General features: G+C 35.4%; 1 protein-coding gene across 2 annotated transcripts; it reads right to left on the bottom strand.

Annotated features, from left to right (window-relative positions):
• Positions 1-4171: 4171 nt before the first annotated feature.
• LOC111994503 (glycerophosphodiester phosphodiesterase GDPD1, chloroplastic) lies at positions 4172-10265 on the bottom strand. Of its 2 annotated transcripts, none has more exons than XM_024026393.2 (8): positions 10031-10262; positions 9709-9905; positions 7170-7229; positions 7001-7081; positions 6695-6895; positions 6496-6591; positions 5737-5933; positions 4172-5433 (listed from the first exon to the last, which is right to left on the bottom strand). In XM_024026393.2, the coding sequence occupies exons 1-8, from the start codon at positions 10125-10127 to the stop codon at positions 5196-5198; spliced, it is 1167 nt and encodes a 388-aa protein (XP_023882161.1). In that variant the 5' UTR covers positions 10128-10262; the 3' UTR covers positions 4172-5195. The 2 variants fall into 2 exon arrangements, with proteins under 2 accessions (XP_023882161.1, XP_065620075.1); XM_065764003.1 differs by having other exon boundaries at positions 5260-5444; positions 10031-10265.
• Between the last annotated feature and the right edge of the window lie 7672 nt (positions 10266-17937).

The raw sequence follows: 17937 nt of genomic DNA, 5'->3' as shown, positions 1-17937 counted from the left end.
CAGTGAAGATTGTATTTCCTGGTATTTAGTTGCAAATGGATCTTTTAATCTTGAGGAGGCCTACAGATTGGCCCTTGCGTTGATTGGTAATGTTACTAATAACTCCTTCAAGGGTGAATCGATGTGGAAAGTTATGTCATCACCAAAGAGATGCTTGTTGTAGCAGTGCTGCCACCTCAGTATTCCAGTTAGATCAATCCTTACATCTAGGGGCTTTAACCTCCTTGATCTCTGCACTTTTTGTAATGATTGTTTAGAATCTATTGTTCATTTATTAAGAGGTTTTCCTTTTGCTAGGAGCTTTTGGAATTCTTTTCCTTTCTCTTTACATAAAATGTGTTTTATGGTACANAAATGAATCTGCTAACAAAGGTTACAGATTCGGTCAAGAGGAAGAAACTTATAATATCGTAGCTGCTCATGGTTATTTTGGCCGATTGATTTTCCAATATGCTAGTTTCAACAATGAGAGATGGTATTAGGCTATGCCTATCCCTTAATCTTTTAGTAGTGGAGTTTGAGCTTGATGAAATGTTAGTCGTTGATTTCATGAGCCAGGCATATGATCCTACAAACGCTAACGATGCTATCGTAGCTGATTGCATGAAGGACTTGAAGACATTTCCATGGTTAAAATTTGGCATTGCTATTGAGAAGTTAACAAGTGTGTTGATGCACTTGCAAAATGTAATGTAAACCTTTACTAGGATTTTGTTTTTTTTTTTGGAAACCCCGTCAAATGTTTTACTTTTGCTTAATTTGGATGCTTTTGGATTGTTCTATAAATGCTATTTGCCTTTTGTATAATTGCATTTGTTCTTTTTTTTTTTTTAGGGTCGATTGCATTTGTTCTTTAATTTATAAAAGTTCTATTTACCAAAAAAATTAGTTGTATTCATTATAAGTTCAATTGATTCAACTAGTAAAATCGCTTGCCTTTATTGATATTTTGGTTTAATAAGAAAGATAATCATGAAGCGAATTCAATAAGATGAATTCTATCTATTGAAAAAATAGTTGTATTCATCAAAAAATATTAAAAAAAGGTAACCAAAAAAGTTTTATGACAAAATAGTAAATACACATAAATTGAGACCCTCCTAGGTATCTATCAGCTCTCCTACATGATAAAATATACCTTATTTTGGGTGTGTACTTTCCTCACAGGCTGGTGAGACCCGTAATCCCACCGGGGGAGAAACATACACCCGTGCATTTTCTCCTCTTGCCCAATTCAAATTGAGTTCGTAAAGCTTGAATCAGACCCGTGATGGCTTGCAACATAGGGTTCCACGCCCATTTGGCTACATGTCGGACTCGCCCTAGCAACTTGCTAAACCCAACAAAATTTACTGGAAATTGTACTTTCGTTTTCTTTTTCAGTGAATATTAGTTTAGCCACGTATGTTAAAAAGTACTTGTTAACTATATATGCGAAAGACAGTTATATAACTCTACAAAGCCACATTAAATGCTAATATAAGCTGCAGAAAATGCTAATATAATAAATGGCCCAAATACGGTAATACTGTTCGTGTCGTTTAGTGAAACATTTATGAGAAAATTCCACTCAACTACAATCAGCTGGAATTTCAAATTTTTTTTTTCTTTCTCTGTGGTTAAAATACCTGATTGGAGTGCAACAATTTGATGTTTACGAACTCCAAGCTCCTATTAACATCATAAGCTCTTTGTCTGAGGGACTTGTCCAACGTCTCTGATTTAATACTTTTACGTATAATCGTACATGTAACGTACTTTTCATCTGTATTTGCTGTTTTGAATTGCCAAACTAGAAAAGTTGCTTTCATTGTTTCGAATCTGAAGCCAAGCTTTGCACACTTCAAAGAAACTTCCTTACAAAGCCCATCAAAAAACAACAAAAGATCGGTGCCTTTGGGCATGTGATCCATGTGGCCCGCTTGATACCGTCGCTTATATAAAGATGGGTCTTCAACTCTTGTTCTACGAAACTTACAAGGTACAGATTCTAGTCTTACAAGCAAATTTCATCGTCTTTATACTTTATTCCTGCTGCTAAAGGGTTCTTGGATGAAGCATATTAATAAGGTTGATTGTTAAAGCACTAAAGTAAAATTCATTTCTAGGCAAAATTTCACCTTTAACGTTTTTTTTTTGGAGAAGAATTTCACCTTTAACGTAAAGAGAGAAATAAAGAAAAAAAAAAAAGTAAAGCTATGGACACAACAAAAAACACAACATTCTCAAATTAGTATACAACATCATTAAAAAAAAAAAAAAAAATTAATTGGAGATTGTAATGGGCTAGTGTATGAGTTGGCATGCAAATTTAAGAATGTTGTGAAATTGTTGTTTTTTTGTTGTATTCCTAGCATTACTCGAAAAATAAAAGCTATAAATGAAATGTTCTCATGCAAGTATACATGCTAAGTTTGAAAAAAAACATAATTAATGCTGCTAATCATATTTACTCAAGTGCTAGAATTCATCCCCAAATGAAGGTTGTATAAGTAGCTATTGGGTCCCTTTTACAATCTTGACATGTGTAGGATTTCAGTTGGCTTGTCCTCTAGACCCACTTCAAGTTGGGGGAGTTTAGTGCGCTACTCATGTCAATATTAGAGGTGAAGACGCTATTGCTGTGTTTCCTAACATTGCCTAATTAGCATGTCAGCAAAGAGAGGGTTCAAGGGATAGGCTGATAACCCACCGGTAACTATCAACAGAGAGGAGAAAAAACGAAAGAGACAGACTAACTATGAACAACGATCTATATTATGATTAATTCTTAGTTAAGCGTTGAATGTCAAATATAGAAGTTTTGATTTGAGGAAATTAATGAAAAATGTGGTTAGGCGTGTTGAGTTCCAGTTCATGTTGAGAGTCGTTTTATTTTTTGTTTGATTTAATTTTATTCCCTATAGTAGTTTTGGGGGTTCATGGAAACAGGCATTAATTGTGATTAGGCTAGCATTTAATGTAAAGTTGAGGTTATGGGTGCCAGCTTACATCCAACAGATGCAAACATGTCTCTCGTGCCAATGGCCTTTTTCATAGCACACTCACACTGCTTTTGAGCTCATTTTAGCACCCCGGTCATTTACAAAAATTTCCAATAAACTTAAAAGTTAGAACAGGTAAGAAAAATAATATCTTGTCCTCTAAACCATAACTCCATAGTTCCAGTGGGCTTGGATCACATTGTGAAAAGTGGAAATAATTGTTCGTGTTCAAGCCCAGGTTATAAGCTCATGGAAGGAAAAAAAAAAAGGCAAGTTTTAGGCTTCGAGATTTATAAATTTTTTGCTCCATTTTGTTTGGTAAGTAGCCTTGACTTTTGTTTCATCTATTTCCTGCTTGTCTGGCTAAAGGTTGGGCTACTTGCTTGTCAATGCCAATTCATCTAGTATTATGGATTGGGCCTTCAGTAAAGTTTGAGCCCAAAATGTGTGATGCTTATTTCCCTTGGCTTACATGCATTAGTCAAAAAAACCATTAGCCCCAACTATTTATCCTACATTGCACATGTATAAGTAATTCATACACAGTCTCTTGTGGGTGCATTTGGAGAATAAGCAAAAATTTAAGGCTATTAAGGGGAGTGTCTTTAATCAAGTTCCATCAAGTAGTTACTACCTATAAAGCTTTTTTTTTTTACTAGGAAATTTGTCCTCTTGAAAACTAACTGAGTTGCCTTTAAGCCCAAAGTGCGATCTTTGATACCTGACCTTGAACACCTTTTCCGAGTGTATTAATCATGAAGCCGTGGATCCCACCATGAAGGGTATTTTTATGTGGATATAATTCTTGTGAATCTGAATCTGCATGAGTGCCAAACTATTGTGGGAGATAATGGAGTTTCGGGTCCATCAATGGGACCTTCTGGTTGTTCCCATCATTTATTTTTTGGCTCCATACGGCCATTCAATTTTTTTAAAATGATGGGTCAACACCCAAATTTATGCCGTAATCTTTGATGTCTAGAGAGTTGGAAATGTATATTCACATTTTGGGATAGACAAGCATTGTGAGTGAGTGTTTTGGTGGTTCCCACGCCTTAGTGGGAGGTCGAGGTTCTTAAATTGCATGATGAATTCAATGCTTTAGTTTATGAAACAAATATCTGGGTTTGTCGTGAGGCAATTATTTACAGTAAAGCTTCTATCCAGTGCCTTTTTGTACTAAACAATAAACATGGTACAATTTAAATATGTAATTAATTTTAGACACGTTTTCACATTTTATTGGACGCATGTTTCTGCATCTTAGCGTGTCCAATGCAAAAGAGCAGCACTGGACACAAGTGATATCCTTTTTCAAATATGAGCTTAGTAGATAATGTTTTCAATGAACTCCCTTCTTATGCCATTAAGCTGGGTTGGAGTGCCTGGTGATAGCAAATCAAATCGTTGATGGTGGTCTTCAAGGGCGTGACCGAAGCCATCAGCCATGCACAATGGTCAGAATAGCCCATAGAATCAATCCATTTCTGGTAAACAGCTCCTCTTCATCACTCTTCTTTTCCCAAAGTTCGCACATCAGCTCCCTTTCCCAAAGACGGCCACCCAATAATACAATATATGTCAGGGAATTGGGCACTACCTTGTTCTCATCCAATTCGTCAAATACCTTTTGGGTATTACTCAAATTACCAATTCTCTGAGCTTTGTTGGGTCGTGAGAACAAGCAAAGCTGGCAATAATAACATTGCAGGTACGCTTGTTGGGGGCGCAGTTTCAAGCTATAGACAGTAGACGATGGTGGTGGGATGCGGAAAAGCAGTTGGAGTGGCAAAGTGAATTGACTCACTCGAGTTGCTCATGCTCACAACTAGGTGCATTCGTGGGGTGGTCAGTTTATGATTTTGTGACGGCTAAAAAGACTAGAGAAAGACTTGTATTTGTATCATTCTTTTTTCTTACAAAATTACAAATCAAAGCTTCATATTTATAACTTCTAGAGACACTCCTAACTGTACTACCTTACAACCTACGATCATTTGAGGATTTGAACAATTAAACTACATCTGGTAGTAAAAGACTAGAGACAGTGGTCATTGCAAAATTAAGCATGAGATGACAATCTCTATACAGAATTTCTCAATGAGGGAGGGGAGGACAATATAATAGTTGGAGAAAGTTTCATCATTGGGAGATAACACTATATATAGTATTTTATCAATATAATAGTTGGAGAAAGTTCGCACATTGCTTTCAAGATTTTATCAACTCAGGTGAAATTTTCAGAAGCAGCAAAGAGAGTTCATGCTGTGTGAATCGGGGCATTGTTGTCTCTTGCTTCTCTGCTTCCTCTACAAATAAGCTATCTTCATCATAGTCCTTAGCTGGTTTGATGTAATCAGAAATTGCCTCCGTGATTTCTTTAACAAAGTCAACAATCACTCCCTCAACACCCACAAGATGTTGCATGCGTGCCACCTCTGGCACGTTGCTGCAAATGCACTTGTGTTTCATTAGTATATTGGCAAAAGAGTGGTTTTAGGACCACAAACTATTCCACAACTTTGACACAGTAGATTGTGAATGGTTCCTTATTACATACACATGAACTTACCATTTTTTCTTCATTGCTCATAGTCTACCACATCTCAATTGTGGCAAAAAAGTTGTGTATTAGTTTATGGTACTAGATCTTTTTTTGGAAAAAATCAGTAGTGTTTCATTAGTGTATTGGCGAAAATTGATCACAGTTCTAAAAGGATATAGAAAAAATCGTGGAAAAAATATAGCTTACTTCAATTGGCCGTAAGTTATGAGGCAAAGCTTGGACTCTTTAATTCTAGTCACTGCTCCTGGATTTCTAATGATAGCTCTGACTTCAGACACAATTCCTTGCAAGCTACCTGTTAAGCACACCCTAATGGCCTCTTCCAAGGAATTCCTTCTTGTGTCCATGTAAATTTCGGATCCTCCATTAGTGAGGAAGAACACCTGAATCGTAATATTAGAAAAAATATTTAAATCAACCCAAACCACTCAAAAAATGTTTTATGTATTTTTTTGGATAACGGAATGAACCTTTCTAAAGAAGAGCCCTTTGAGCTCAAATCACTCAAAGCATTTCCACCCAAAAAAAGAAAAAGAAAAATATAAAGAAAAAGAATTCCTTGTCTAAATCTTTTCTACTAAAAATTTTTATTCATTGCTTGAGTTTTCTCTTGAAATAATCAGTTTTCAGTTCTCTCTCTATTTTACAATGTTTCAAGAAACGGAGTATTTCATTTTCATCTTTTATAATTAATACGCGAATTCGTCAGATCATCTACTTTGATATGAAAATTTTCCTTTTTTTTAACCATCATAAAACAGAGGAAACCGCTGGCCCAAATGCATCCAAAGCATGGACTTTTTGATTTGTCAGTAAATTAAAGGTAGACGTAGAACAAAAAGCATGGACTTGATTATACTTATAGCTGTCATCATATATTGCTCCTAAGCCTCAATCATGTCTAACTACAAAGCACTATATAATAAGAGAAGAAAGTGATCTTACAGGGTAGGTGTTCTGCAAATTTCTGATCAACTGTGCAGCATCTGGTTGAAAGCTTGAAAAGATGATAGGTCTATCATTGGCATACGCGTTTACCACCTGTCTGAAAAAGTTTAGTTAATATTACTATTTCCATAGCATAATAATATATAAAGCATTTTCAACAACATATAACGCAAAAACCAGATTTTAGGAGGAATACCTTCATGATTGCTTGAAGAACATGAGTGAGTTCTTCCTCTGTATATACCATATGATCATCGAACTTCAATTCAATATTGAAACCTATAGAACGTTCTACTTTCACGAACGCCTCTTGCAATGTGCATAGAGGGTCATCGTTTTGAACCCTCCACTCAAAGATTCTCCCATCTTTGGTTTTTCTTAAGAGATTCTTCCTGACCTGTTTTATCAATAACAGCAAACTAATGAACATAATATGGAAACAAATTTAATAGTTTTGAAGAGAGCCAGGTAGCATAGGAAGATGTTGAACAATGACAATTACATTTCCAGGCTCTTTCTGTGGTCCATAGCAAATAAATTCAGCTAGAGTGAGTTCTGTTACTCTTCTCTCAACAATGGCACCCTAAAAGCAAGACGCAATCAGAATTAGACAAGGGATCAGTGTAGTACACGAGAGAGACTGAGAGTGTGTATTGAGTAATAAAACTAACCTCGTCTTCAGTGAGGATGAAGTTGTCATGGAAAATGACAGGGCAGTCATCTTTAGTCACCTACAAAAATAGGTTTGGTTTACAGTTTCCTCTAAGGTTTCTTCCATCACCCAATAGTATAAGAAACACAAAGAAAGTAAGATAAGTAAACAAATTAGCTAGTATTCCTAAATTCAGATAACAAATTGACATTAGTGTGCAAAATACTAGTAGTAAATTACTCACACACGCACTCATTCAATATGAGAAGACTAGATTGTACTTTTTGACCCATGTTTTCATTTTAATTCCTTTAAGTTTGAGATTTTTTTGGTCCATCAAATATTATATTGTTTTCTAAATGGTCATTTCCTCCATTTCCAAAACTAATCTAATCGTTAAGTACCAACAAAATGGATTTCTTTGTTCAGAGCTAGCTTGATATAGTTTGAGGCCTAAGATGATAAATTTAAGTGGAGCTTTTTATATTTAAATATTAATTAAAGAAATTATTTACTACCAAGGTTCATTTGAAAATTAAATCACATAATTTGAGCATAAAATATAACGAAAAGAGATAAAAAAATTATTATTTTTTATATAAAAGTTTACTTTATCGATGCGTGATTAAGCAAAGTTGTATTCTAATATTCAATTTTATATTTTGGTATTAAGATAGATATAGATATTATTTGGTATGTGGTTATGTGGGAGATTAAGTGGCTAATGTTGACAATTTACCACATAAGATATTGGTTTACAAAAATTAAAGTGTCAAGTTATCCAGAGAAGTTAATTATCATTGATGATCTAGCACATTTACAACATTTTATTTTCAAACAATTTAGAGTTTTAATTGGGTTAGGTTTTATTAGTCTAGTGTATTTGAGGCCTTATCGTTAAAAATAAGAAAAAAAAATGTTAAAACTACTACAAATTTTATTATAGATCATTATAAATTAACATGACAATTAATGTGATTAGTGAACTTTAAAAATAATTAATAAAATTTTGATTTACTAGTTTATGATTAGTAACACATTAGTTTATAAGTATTACAAATGAGAAAAACAATACACAACCATTTAAAAAAAGAAAATAGTTATTATCATAAACATTTGAGTCTTTTATAAAATTATATTTTCTATCTATACTATATATAAGAGAATTCCTCTTTTTCAACTGGACCTTTTTATTGTTCAAAAATACCCTCAATAATGAAGGGCAACTTCATTTAGCAATAGAGTCATAAATGTTAAGTAACAAATTTCATTTTGAATTCAAAAAGAGAACTCCTAAAATTTAGGATCTTTTCCCTTCACGTTCAAAAAATAAATTATGGTTACTTCTTAATTAACTATAAATTTTATCATTTTTATTTGTTTGAAAAATAAAAAAATATTTTTAAATTATAAAAGATACAAATTATTAATCTTTAACAAAAAAAGAGAAAAGCCTTTGAGCACAAGTTTGAGTGCGTGCTTAGAGGCTAGTTATATATATGAGAATTATTTTGTGAAGATGTGGGTCCTTAGGCCTAGGCCTTGGGCAACCCGGTCTTACTCTCTATCAATCTAATTAGTTTTAAACATAGCCAAAATTATTATTTTTAAAATAAAATAAAAATTTAATCTGACTACAATATTAAGGCTATGTTTGGTTGGAGTGAAAATATAGAAGATGAAAAATAGTAGAAAGAAAATAAGAGAGATTTTGGGTAAACATAGTGTTTGGTTGGAGTGATTTTGAAAGAAAGAAAATGATGGAGCCGTTTGCTTTCTCCATAAGCCCATAATTTTTCAGCCCTCCCAAATTGGAGAGAAAATGGGGAGAAGTAGTTTGATGAAAATTACTTATCTATCCTTTCCCCTCCCCCAAAGTAAATTCACATTAAAATATATATATATATATATATTTCTATGTTCTTTGCTCTTTACATTGAACTCTTTTTTTAAGTTTGGGTGGCTTATTTTATTCCAAAACAATAATTTATTTTTCCTTTATAAAATATTTATATAAAAATAATTACTCCGTAAGTAAGAGCGTAAGAATAAATTTATACAAATTCTATATTTTATCTTTGACCTTCCAACTAATTTATGAGCATAACAATAAATTTATACAAATTCTATATTCTATCTCTCTTACCTTCCAACTAAACATAAATGAGGAAACTCAAAATCTCTTAAATCTCCTCACTTTTTTATTATTCTATTTTTCCATCTTCCACTTATGTCTTTTTTCCATCCTTCCTTGTCCTTGGTCTTCGATCTTGAATTTGAAGGATTAAAAGAAAAGAAAATGATAGCAAAAACTCCAATAAAAACGGTACGCAACACGTGGAACTATCCATACACGTGGCCATGCTAAATCTAAGTTTGTTCGCGGCGAAATGAGACAGACAGAAAAGCATAGGAAACAATAAAAAAAAAAAAAAACTAAAATCTTGGAATTTTACCCGAATTGACTGGTAACATCCCAGAAACTTGAACACATCTTTCTTTTCTTAGAAACCAAACAAGAACATTTATAAAAAAGAAAAAAAAAGAAAAGGAAATACCTGAACGTCGAATTCAATGAAATCAATAGGGAATTTAGAGGCTGCATTGAAAGAGAGGATGGAATTCTCTTGGATGGATTTCATTCTTGGGTCACAAGATTGCAAAATGTTCATGCCACTACCTCTGTGTCCAATCACCATGAATTTCGGGAGATTATAGCCAAATTTTACTTCATCATCACCATCATCATTAACGCCTATAACAACACAACCAAACCAAAACACATTAAGACCCAGAACTTAATATAATTGAACTGTTAGAGGAAAAAAAGAAAAGAAAAGAAAAGAAGAAAAAGAAAAAGTTTCTAATTTAAACAGTGACCTTTGAAAAGCCGGCTGGAGCATAAGGGTATTGTGGAGTTCTCTGGAACTTGATGAAGATTGGGAACGTCAGAGACATGGGCGGCTTTGAGAGCCATTACTTATCTTCAAAATTTTTTTTTGGTAGTAAAAAGACAGGAGATCATAAATTTTTTTTGAGGTTGAGCTAAAAAAAGGACACAGTCACAGAACGCGAGGATGGTTATTTGAAATTGAGGGGATGGGCTTAAGCCTAAAAGCCCAAAACGTAATATATAGCAGAGCCATTGCTTATCTTCAAGATTGTCATTTTTTGGTTTTATTAGGAAAGAATAATAGAATAATAGAATATTCCAATTTCCCAATTATTTTTATATTTATTTTTAAATTGCTTTAGCAGAAGGACCTACCTAGAGACTTCTTCTCCCCCCAAAAAAAGAAAAGGGAATGACCCAAAAAAAAAAAAAAAAAAACACTACTTATCTACCAAAATACTGGGGACTTGAACAAAATATTCCATTCATAAGAGGGTCAATTTGGTTACTCACTATCTATCTATATTGTTAATAACATTTTTTTTTTTTAAATACTAAGTATTTTTAACATACACGAGAAAAGGGAGAAGATCTTAAAGAAACTGAGAGTGTTGCATTTTGACATACCAAAATACTCTCACATAAATTAACGAATTCTTTAAAATGCTCTAGTTAAATAATTTAAAATGAAAAAAAAAAAACACACACACACACACACAAAAACAAGTTAAAATTGTAATTTACTATTTTAAAAACTAACAAAAAGTTCCTGAATTTAAGGGGCTTCTTATATTTGGGATAGATATTTTACGTCTTCTAAAGTCCTCTCAAATACAACTCATGTGACCTTGAAAAGTTTTAAATATTAGGGTTAGATGGGTCAGATTACTATTTGGGATAGATATTTTACGTGTTCTAAAGTCCTCTCAAATACAACTCATGTGACCTTGAAAAGTCTTAAATATTAGGGTTAGATGGGTCAAATTACTACTTTTCAAAATTCTTAATGTTAAATAAATTTTCAAATATCTAAATGAGCCACTCTCCCATATTCTTCAAATTCAAGAAATCTAAAAATATATATATTAAAATTCATGAGTTTCAGTTGCAAACAATTTCTTTCATTTGCAATTAGTCGTTTGAAAACAATTTCTTCTATTTTGCAATTTCTTCCATTCACATCTATATCTTTATCTATTATGGCCATTGTTTTGAAAACTAACTCAAGGGTTTGACTAGGTTAATTAGGAATCGGCCCTTGGGTCGGTTTTCTTGGTCATGATTTTGGAGCCTTTTTGCTTTGGGAAAAATGTTGAAAATAACATCCCAACATCTCATCTTACCATCTTTATCTATTAGAGTATTAGCATTAGCTATGCTAAAAAAAAAATGTTATTTTGGCACATCAAAAAGTTACTTTATCTATTTTAATACACCATTTTACAATTCATCTACATCACATATTCTATTTTTCCATACATCACATTAAAATAATATATATATATATATATATATATATATAACACATTAAAATGACCTAAAAGAAACTCCTACCATATAAAAATAAATAAATACAAAACTCATAGCCGCCACCACCACCACCAATATATATATATATATATATATATATATATAACACATTAAAATGACCTAAAAGAAACTCCTACCATATAAAAATAAATAAATACAAAACTCATAGCCGCCACCACCACCACCCATATATAGCTCACCCTACCACCATTACCCACCATCACCCAACCACCATCGACTATCGTAACCAAAACTCAAAATCAACCCAACCACCACCCGTTGTTGTAATTATCTCCAAAATCATCCCACAAGTATAACCACCACAACCCATCAAAATCAACTCACAACCATAAAACAAAACTCATAGAAACAACCAAAAAACACCAACACCACAACCATTGCAATGACCAACACAACCAATGCAATAGCAACTGGCCGATTGAGAGAGATCCGACGGAGAGAGAGAGAGAGAGAGAGAGAGAGAGAGAGAGAGAGATCCAAACCTGAATTAACGAAACCAAACCAAAAGGAAGAGACTTTTGGCCAAAGATCAAAGGACAAAATAGAAAAATGTGTAAGAAATATAAAATAGTAAGAGATAGAGAAGAGAGTGGTAGCAACGACCACTATTTATGATGGTGTTGTCAAGAAATCTTTGGTGGTGGGATGGCAACTCTTAAGGGTTTGGCCCTTTTGGGTTGAGATTGAGCCAAGGGAGAGGTATGAAGGTGAGGAAGTGAGAGCCACCATTGCTAATGGTGATGATGGCCGGCAAGAGGCTGAGTTCTTGGAGCTTGGCCATGGAGGCTTGGGTGAGACAAAAAGCTACAAGTTTAGAGAGAGTAGATATGTGTTGAGGGAGGAGAGAGAAACATTAATAAAATAAGAATAAAATTTTTAGCATTGCTGTCCATACCATTCCAATAGTAGGATGGTACTGTAGCAAATGCCAAATTTATTTAGCACATGGTCATTGTTTTGAAACTTGGAAAAGCCACGAACAAATATTTTTTAAATAGTAAAAATATGTTCATTTATTTAGACATATGGGTCACATTATAATTAATACTTAATAGTGGTTTTATAAAAATTGATACATTGCTGATCCATACAGCTCATCTACATTTTGAAAACGATGTGGCTGTTTGTACACTAGATCTACAAAATAAAATCTAAATTGCAAAATAGAAAAAATGAAGAAGATTTAAAATAGAAAGGATCCTTTTTTGTTTCATCCTGCTATGTACCTTTCATTTTCTTAGTTTTGCAAATTACCTCTAATGGGGATGAGTGCTAAGTATAGTTCATCCTTAAGTTGTCATCCACATCATAGAAGAAACTATCTTGTCTCATCTAGGAACAAGAACATGTAAGAAAAATCATCTAAAGGTAACTAGGTCAGGCCAAGAAGATAATTCTTCGTGGACGAGTGTGTTTATAGATGACATGGTCACAGATGAGTGAATAACACTCGGTGAATTTCATGGAAAAAACTTCCACAAGATTCACATAAACAGAATATGACATGTTGCATGGCACGTGGAAGGAATTTCATCTACAACGACTCATGTAACCCATTTTCTTTATTAACCGCCAACATTACCCATGATAGTAATGGATCCAAACAAGTAAACCCACATCTAACTCTTTATGAAAGGAGAAGATTCCATTCACACAGAGTAAGTTCTAACCATTCGCTATTTTCCTTCCTAGTGTTCTAGAGAGAAAACTGATTTAACTGTTGGAGGGTCCTTAACCAGGTCACACCAATCACCTTTGATAGTTTTTTGTTTCTTTTCAGGCCTTCCAAGCAACCACAAGTCCATTGAAGCCCAAAGCATTCAGCCGATTGATTTTCTGTGCATCATCAGTTGGCGCCATCTATGGGAAAGATTAAATTTGTGTTTTGCAATTTATCTTTCTTTGACAAAAAGTTGTATGGTCTAGACAAGGTCAATGACCACTAGTCTAGGCCACCAGGAGAGTGAAAATGCTTCTAGTCACCCCAATCGCGCTCACTAGTCAACACATGTTATGCACTCGCCTTCCATTCAACAAATGTAGTCCATGGCAGCCGCCATGGCAGAGCTAACCCGTCAGAACCAAGAATTGACTCGAGAGATCAACCAAAGAAAGGCAAAGTCATGATAGGTGTGTAGAAGGGCAAGCCTAGAGTCAAGAAGTTAGAGGAGAAGAAGTTGAGTGTGAGAATCACTCAAGGGGCACCATTTCACGTAGGGTACCACAATTGGAAGAGGAGATGGATCAAATGAGGAGAGCCATGGACGAGATGAGAGAAAATATGAGTAGGATGAATCACGTAGATGATTTAGTTCATCGAATTGATTCCCTTCTCAAAGCGTCCATCAACAGTCATCCCTTACCTTCCAAGTTCAAGATGCCCGCGTTGGATTCGTATGATGGGACGCGTGACCCATGTGATCACATTGCTACCTTCAAGACCACAATGCACCTTCAAGGGGTTTCAGATGAGATAATGTGTAGGGCTTTTCCAACCACCCTTAAAGGGCTAGCATAAGTGTGGTTCAGCAAGATACCTCTAAATACCGTTGGTTGTTTTGAAGAGTTGAGTAATTTATTCATTAATAACTTTATTAGAGGTCAAAGGTATAAATGTTCCTCGTCCAGCCTACTAACTATAGAGCAAGGAGAGAATAAAAGTTTGTGATCCTTCATCACTCGTTTCAACAGGGAAGCCTTGATAGTTGACAAGATGGATGATAAGCTGTTGTTAGCAGCCTTCCACAATGGGGTTAGATCAGATTTATTCATCCATAAGCTTTATGATCAAGAACCACAGACCATGGTTGAACTCGTCCATTTAGCCCAAAATTTCATAAATGTAGAAGATGCGATCATTGCCAAGAAGAGGAAGAGAGTAGAGCGAATGGAAGCAGACCTCCCACGTCATCCTGAACAAGGCCCTCACCCAAAGAAGGCCTAAACGGGAGAGAAGAAAGATAGAGATAATAGGAAGGCAGGTTCATCTTAAGGAAGAGGTCAACATTACACGTCCTTAATGTTCCACTTGATCAAGTGCTTATGCAAATCAAGGATGACCCATCTTTGAAGTGGCCAGAGAAGATGAAGGGAGATCCTAACAAGCACAATAAGAATAAGTATTGCCGCTTCCATAGAGATCACGGGCATGATACAGACGAGTGCTATAATTAGAAGCAACAGATTGAGAATCTCATCAGGCAAGAAAAGTTGAGAAATTTTCTTGGCCGAGATCATAAGGAAGAGAAATTAAAGGGGAAGATAGAAGAGATCACGACCCTGCTTGGAGAAATAATAGTTATAACAAGAGGAACTTTAGCCAGAAAATCTTCCAAGTCAAGGAAGACCTACTTGAAGGTGGTGCAGAACGTCTAACTCTCTGGATGACCACTAAGGATGAGGGGGATAGACGAGCAGCCCATCACTTTCATGGACGAAGATGCTGGAAGGGTTCATCATCCACATGACGATGCAATCGTCATAACTTTGCTTATAGTAGACTATACGACTAGAAGGGAGTTGGTAGACAATGGAAGTTTAGCAGATATCTTGTATTATCTTGCCTTCCAGTAGATGAGGCTTGGACGAGACCAATTATGTCTAGTGAACTCGCCTTTAGTTGGATTCAGAGGAATGAAGGTACAACCGATGGACATTATTAATCTATCTGCTGTGGTAGGGACATACTTACAGTAGATAACTAAAGAAGTAAATTTCCTCGTCATGGATGGCTTGTCTTCCTACAATGCCATCATTGGACGACCAACTTTGAATAGTTAGAAAACAGTGACGTCCATTTACCACCTATTTGCCTAGTTTCCAATAGATTTTGGAATAGGGCAAGTACAAGGATAGTAGCTAGGGAATGCTACTTAGTCATGTTGGCTATGGACGAGCATGTGTAGACGATGAATATAGAGGAGAAAAGGGTTCCCACGGAGCCCACTGAAGTATTGGAAGACGTTCTTCTAGACGAAAATAAGCCTGAGAGGTTTACTAGGATTGGAGCAAGCATGGAAGAGAAGACGAAGCAAGACCTCGTTCAGTTCTTAAAGAAGAGCATTGATTTTTTTGTGTGGAGTTAGAAGATATGCAAGGGATTGACCCAAGTGTCATTACCCATTGTCTAATTATGTATCCTTCCTCCAAGCCTGTACGTCAAAAGAAGAGGATCTTTGCTCCAAAACGAGATAATGCTATTAAGGAAGAAGTCCAGAAGTTTATCATGGCAAAACTTATTCGAGAAGTTTATTACCCGGATTGGTTGGCTAATGTGGTGATGGTCAAAAAGGCTAATGGCAAATGGAAGATGTGTATGGACTTTACTGATTTAAACAAAACTTGCCATGATAATAGCTATCAATTACCATGTATTGACCATTTGGTAGACTCAACTGTGGGTCATAAGTTGCTAAGTTTCATGGATGCATTGTCAAGTTACAACCAGATAAGGATGAACGAGGCAAATCAAGAGAAGACATCTTTCATTACCAGTTAAGGCCTATTTTGCTACAAGGTTATGCCATTCGGTTTGAAGAACGCAGGGGAAATCTATTAGAGGCTGGTTAACCATATGTTTCGTCCACAAATTGGACAGAATGTAGAAGTATATGTAGATGATATGTTGGTGAAAAGCTTGGACGAGGAGAAGCATCTGGACAACCTTCAGGAGACCTTCGATATGTTGAGACGATATAACATGAAGTTGAATTCGAGTAAGTGTGCCTTTGGAGTTTTGTCAAGAAAATTTCTTAGGTTCTTGGTTTCATATAGGGGAATTGAAGCAAATCCTAATAAAATCCAAACGATATTGAATATGGAGCCACTAAGGAATACTAAGGAAGTCTCTCACTGGACGAGTTGCTGCTCTTAACAGATTTGTCTCAAAAGCTACTAACAAGTGTTTGCCATTTTTCAAGGTTCTCAAGAAGGCATTTAAATGGACGGATGAGTGTTAAAAGGCCTTCCAAGACCTTAAGACCTACCTCATAACAACTCCTCTACTAAGCCTGTTTATACTAGGTGAAGAATTATACTTGTACTTAGCAGTGTCCCCATATGCTGTGAGTTCAACATTAGTTAGAGAAGAGGGAAGATACAGAAGCTTGTTTATTATACAAGCCAAGTGCTAAGAGGAGCAGAAGGACAATATCCCATGATGGGAAAGTTGGCATTTGCATTGGTAACAACTTCCATAAAGTTAAGGCATTATTTTCAAGCTGATGTCATCAATGTCTTGACAGATCATCCACTTAAGAAGGTAATGAGCAAGTTGAAAGCTGCAAGATGACTAATCCAATGAGCCATAGAACTTAGTGAGTTTGATATTAGGTATCAACCAAGAAGTGTGATAAAAGCTCAGACATTGGTAGATTCCATTGCAGAGTTCACCCCCAACCAAGGTGAACTAGATGAGGTAGATGAAGATTAGAAGTGGGTCGTCTATGTAGACGGTTTGTCCACATTATATGCAGGAGGAATATAAGTTATATTGAAATCCCCAAAAGGGGACAAGTTGAAGTATGCAGCTTATCTATCGTACCAAATAATCAACAATGAAGTTGAGTATGAAGCTCTCCTTAAAGGGTTGGAATTGGCTAAGTCCTTAGGGGCAGAATCAGTAGTCGTCCAAGGAGACTCTTAGTTGATCATTGGTCAAATGAACCAAACATATGAGGCTAAAAAAGAACGGATAAAGAAATATCTCAATAAGGTGAAACGGCTTGTCAAGAAATTTAAAGAAGCCAGTTTTATTCAAGTTCCAAGGAAGGAAAACATGGAAACAGATGCTTTGGCAAAAACAGCATTAGTAGAAAAGACAATGGACGAGTATAACAAAGTCCAGTACATGCCAATCATAGATCTTCTAGAGGTACAACAAATTGAAGGAGAAGAAAATTGGATGACCCCTATAGTGGTTTACCTCAAGGATGGAAGGCTTCTAGAGGATAAGGACAAGGCCAGAAGGCTAAGGATCAAAGTGGCTAAGTATGTCCTCATAGACGAGATGCTATATAAAAGAGGTTTCTCCCAACCTTATCTAAGGTGCTTAGCTCCAAACCAGTCAAACTATGTATTGAGGGAAGTTCATGAAGGAGCATACGGAAACCACTTAGGAGTATGAGCACTCGTCCATAAGGTTGTTTGTATAGGTTACTACTAGCTGACCATTCAAGCAGATGCTAAGGCTTATGTAAAGGTGTGTGATCAGTGTCAATGCTTTAGTAACGTCCTTAGACAACCATCAGAGTACCTCACTTCGATGATGGCCCTATGGCCCTTTGTGCAATAGGGATTGGATATCTTTGGTCCCCTTGCCAATAAGAACTAGGCAAATGAAATT

This window comes from Quercus suber, unplaced genomic scaffold (assembly GCF_002906115.3).
Source record: "Quercus suber isolate HL8 unplaced genomic scaffold, Cork oak 2.0 scaffold_536, whole genome shotgun sequence".
Lineage (NCBI taxonomy): Eukaryota > Viridiplantae > Streptophyta > Magnoliopsida > Fagales > Fagaceae > Quercus > Quercus suber.
Note: the sequence above shows the minus strand (reverse complement) of the source record. Positions and strands in the feature narration are given on the sequence as shown.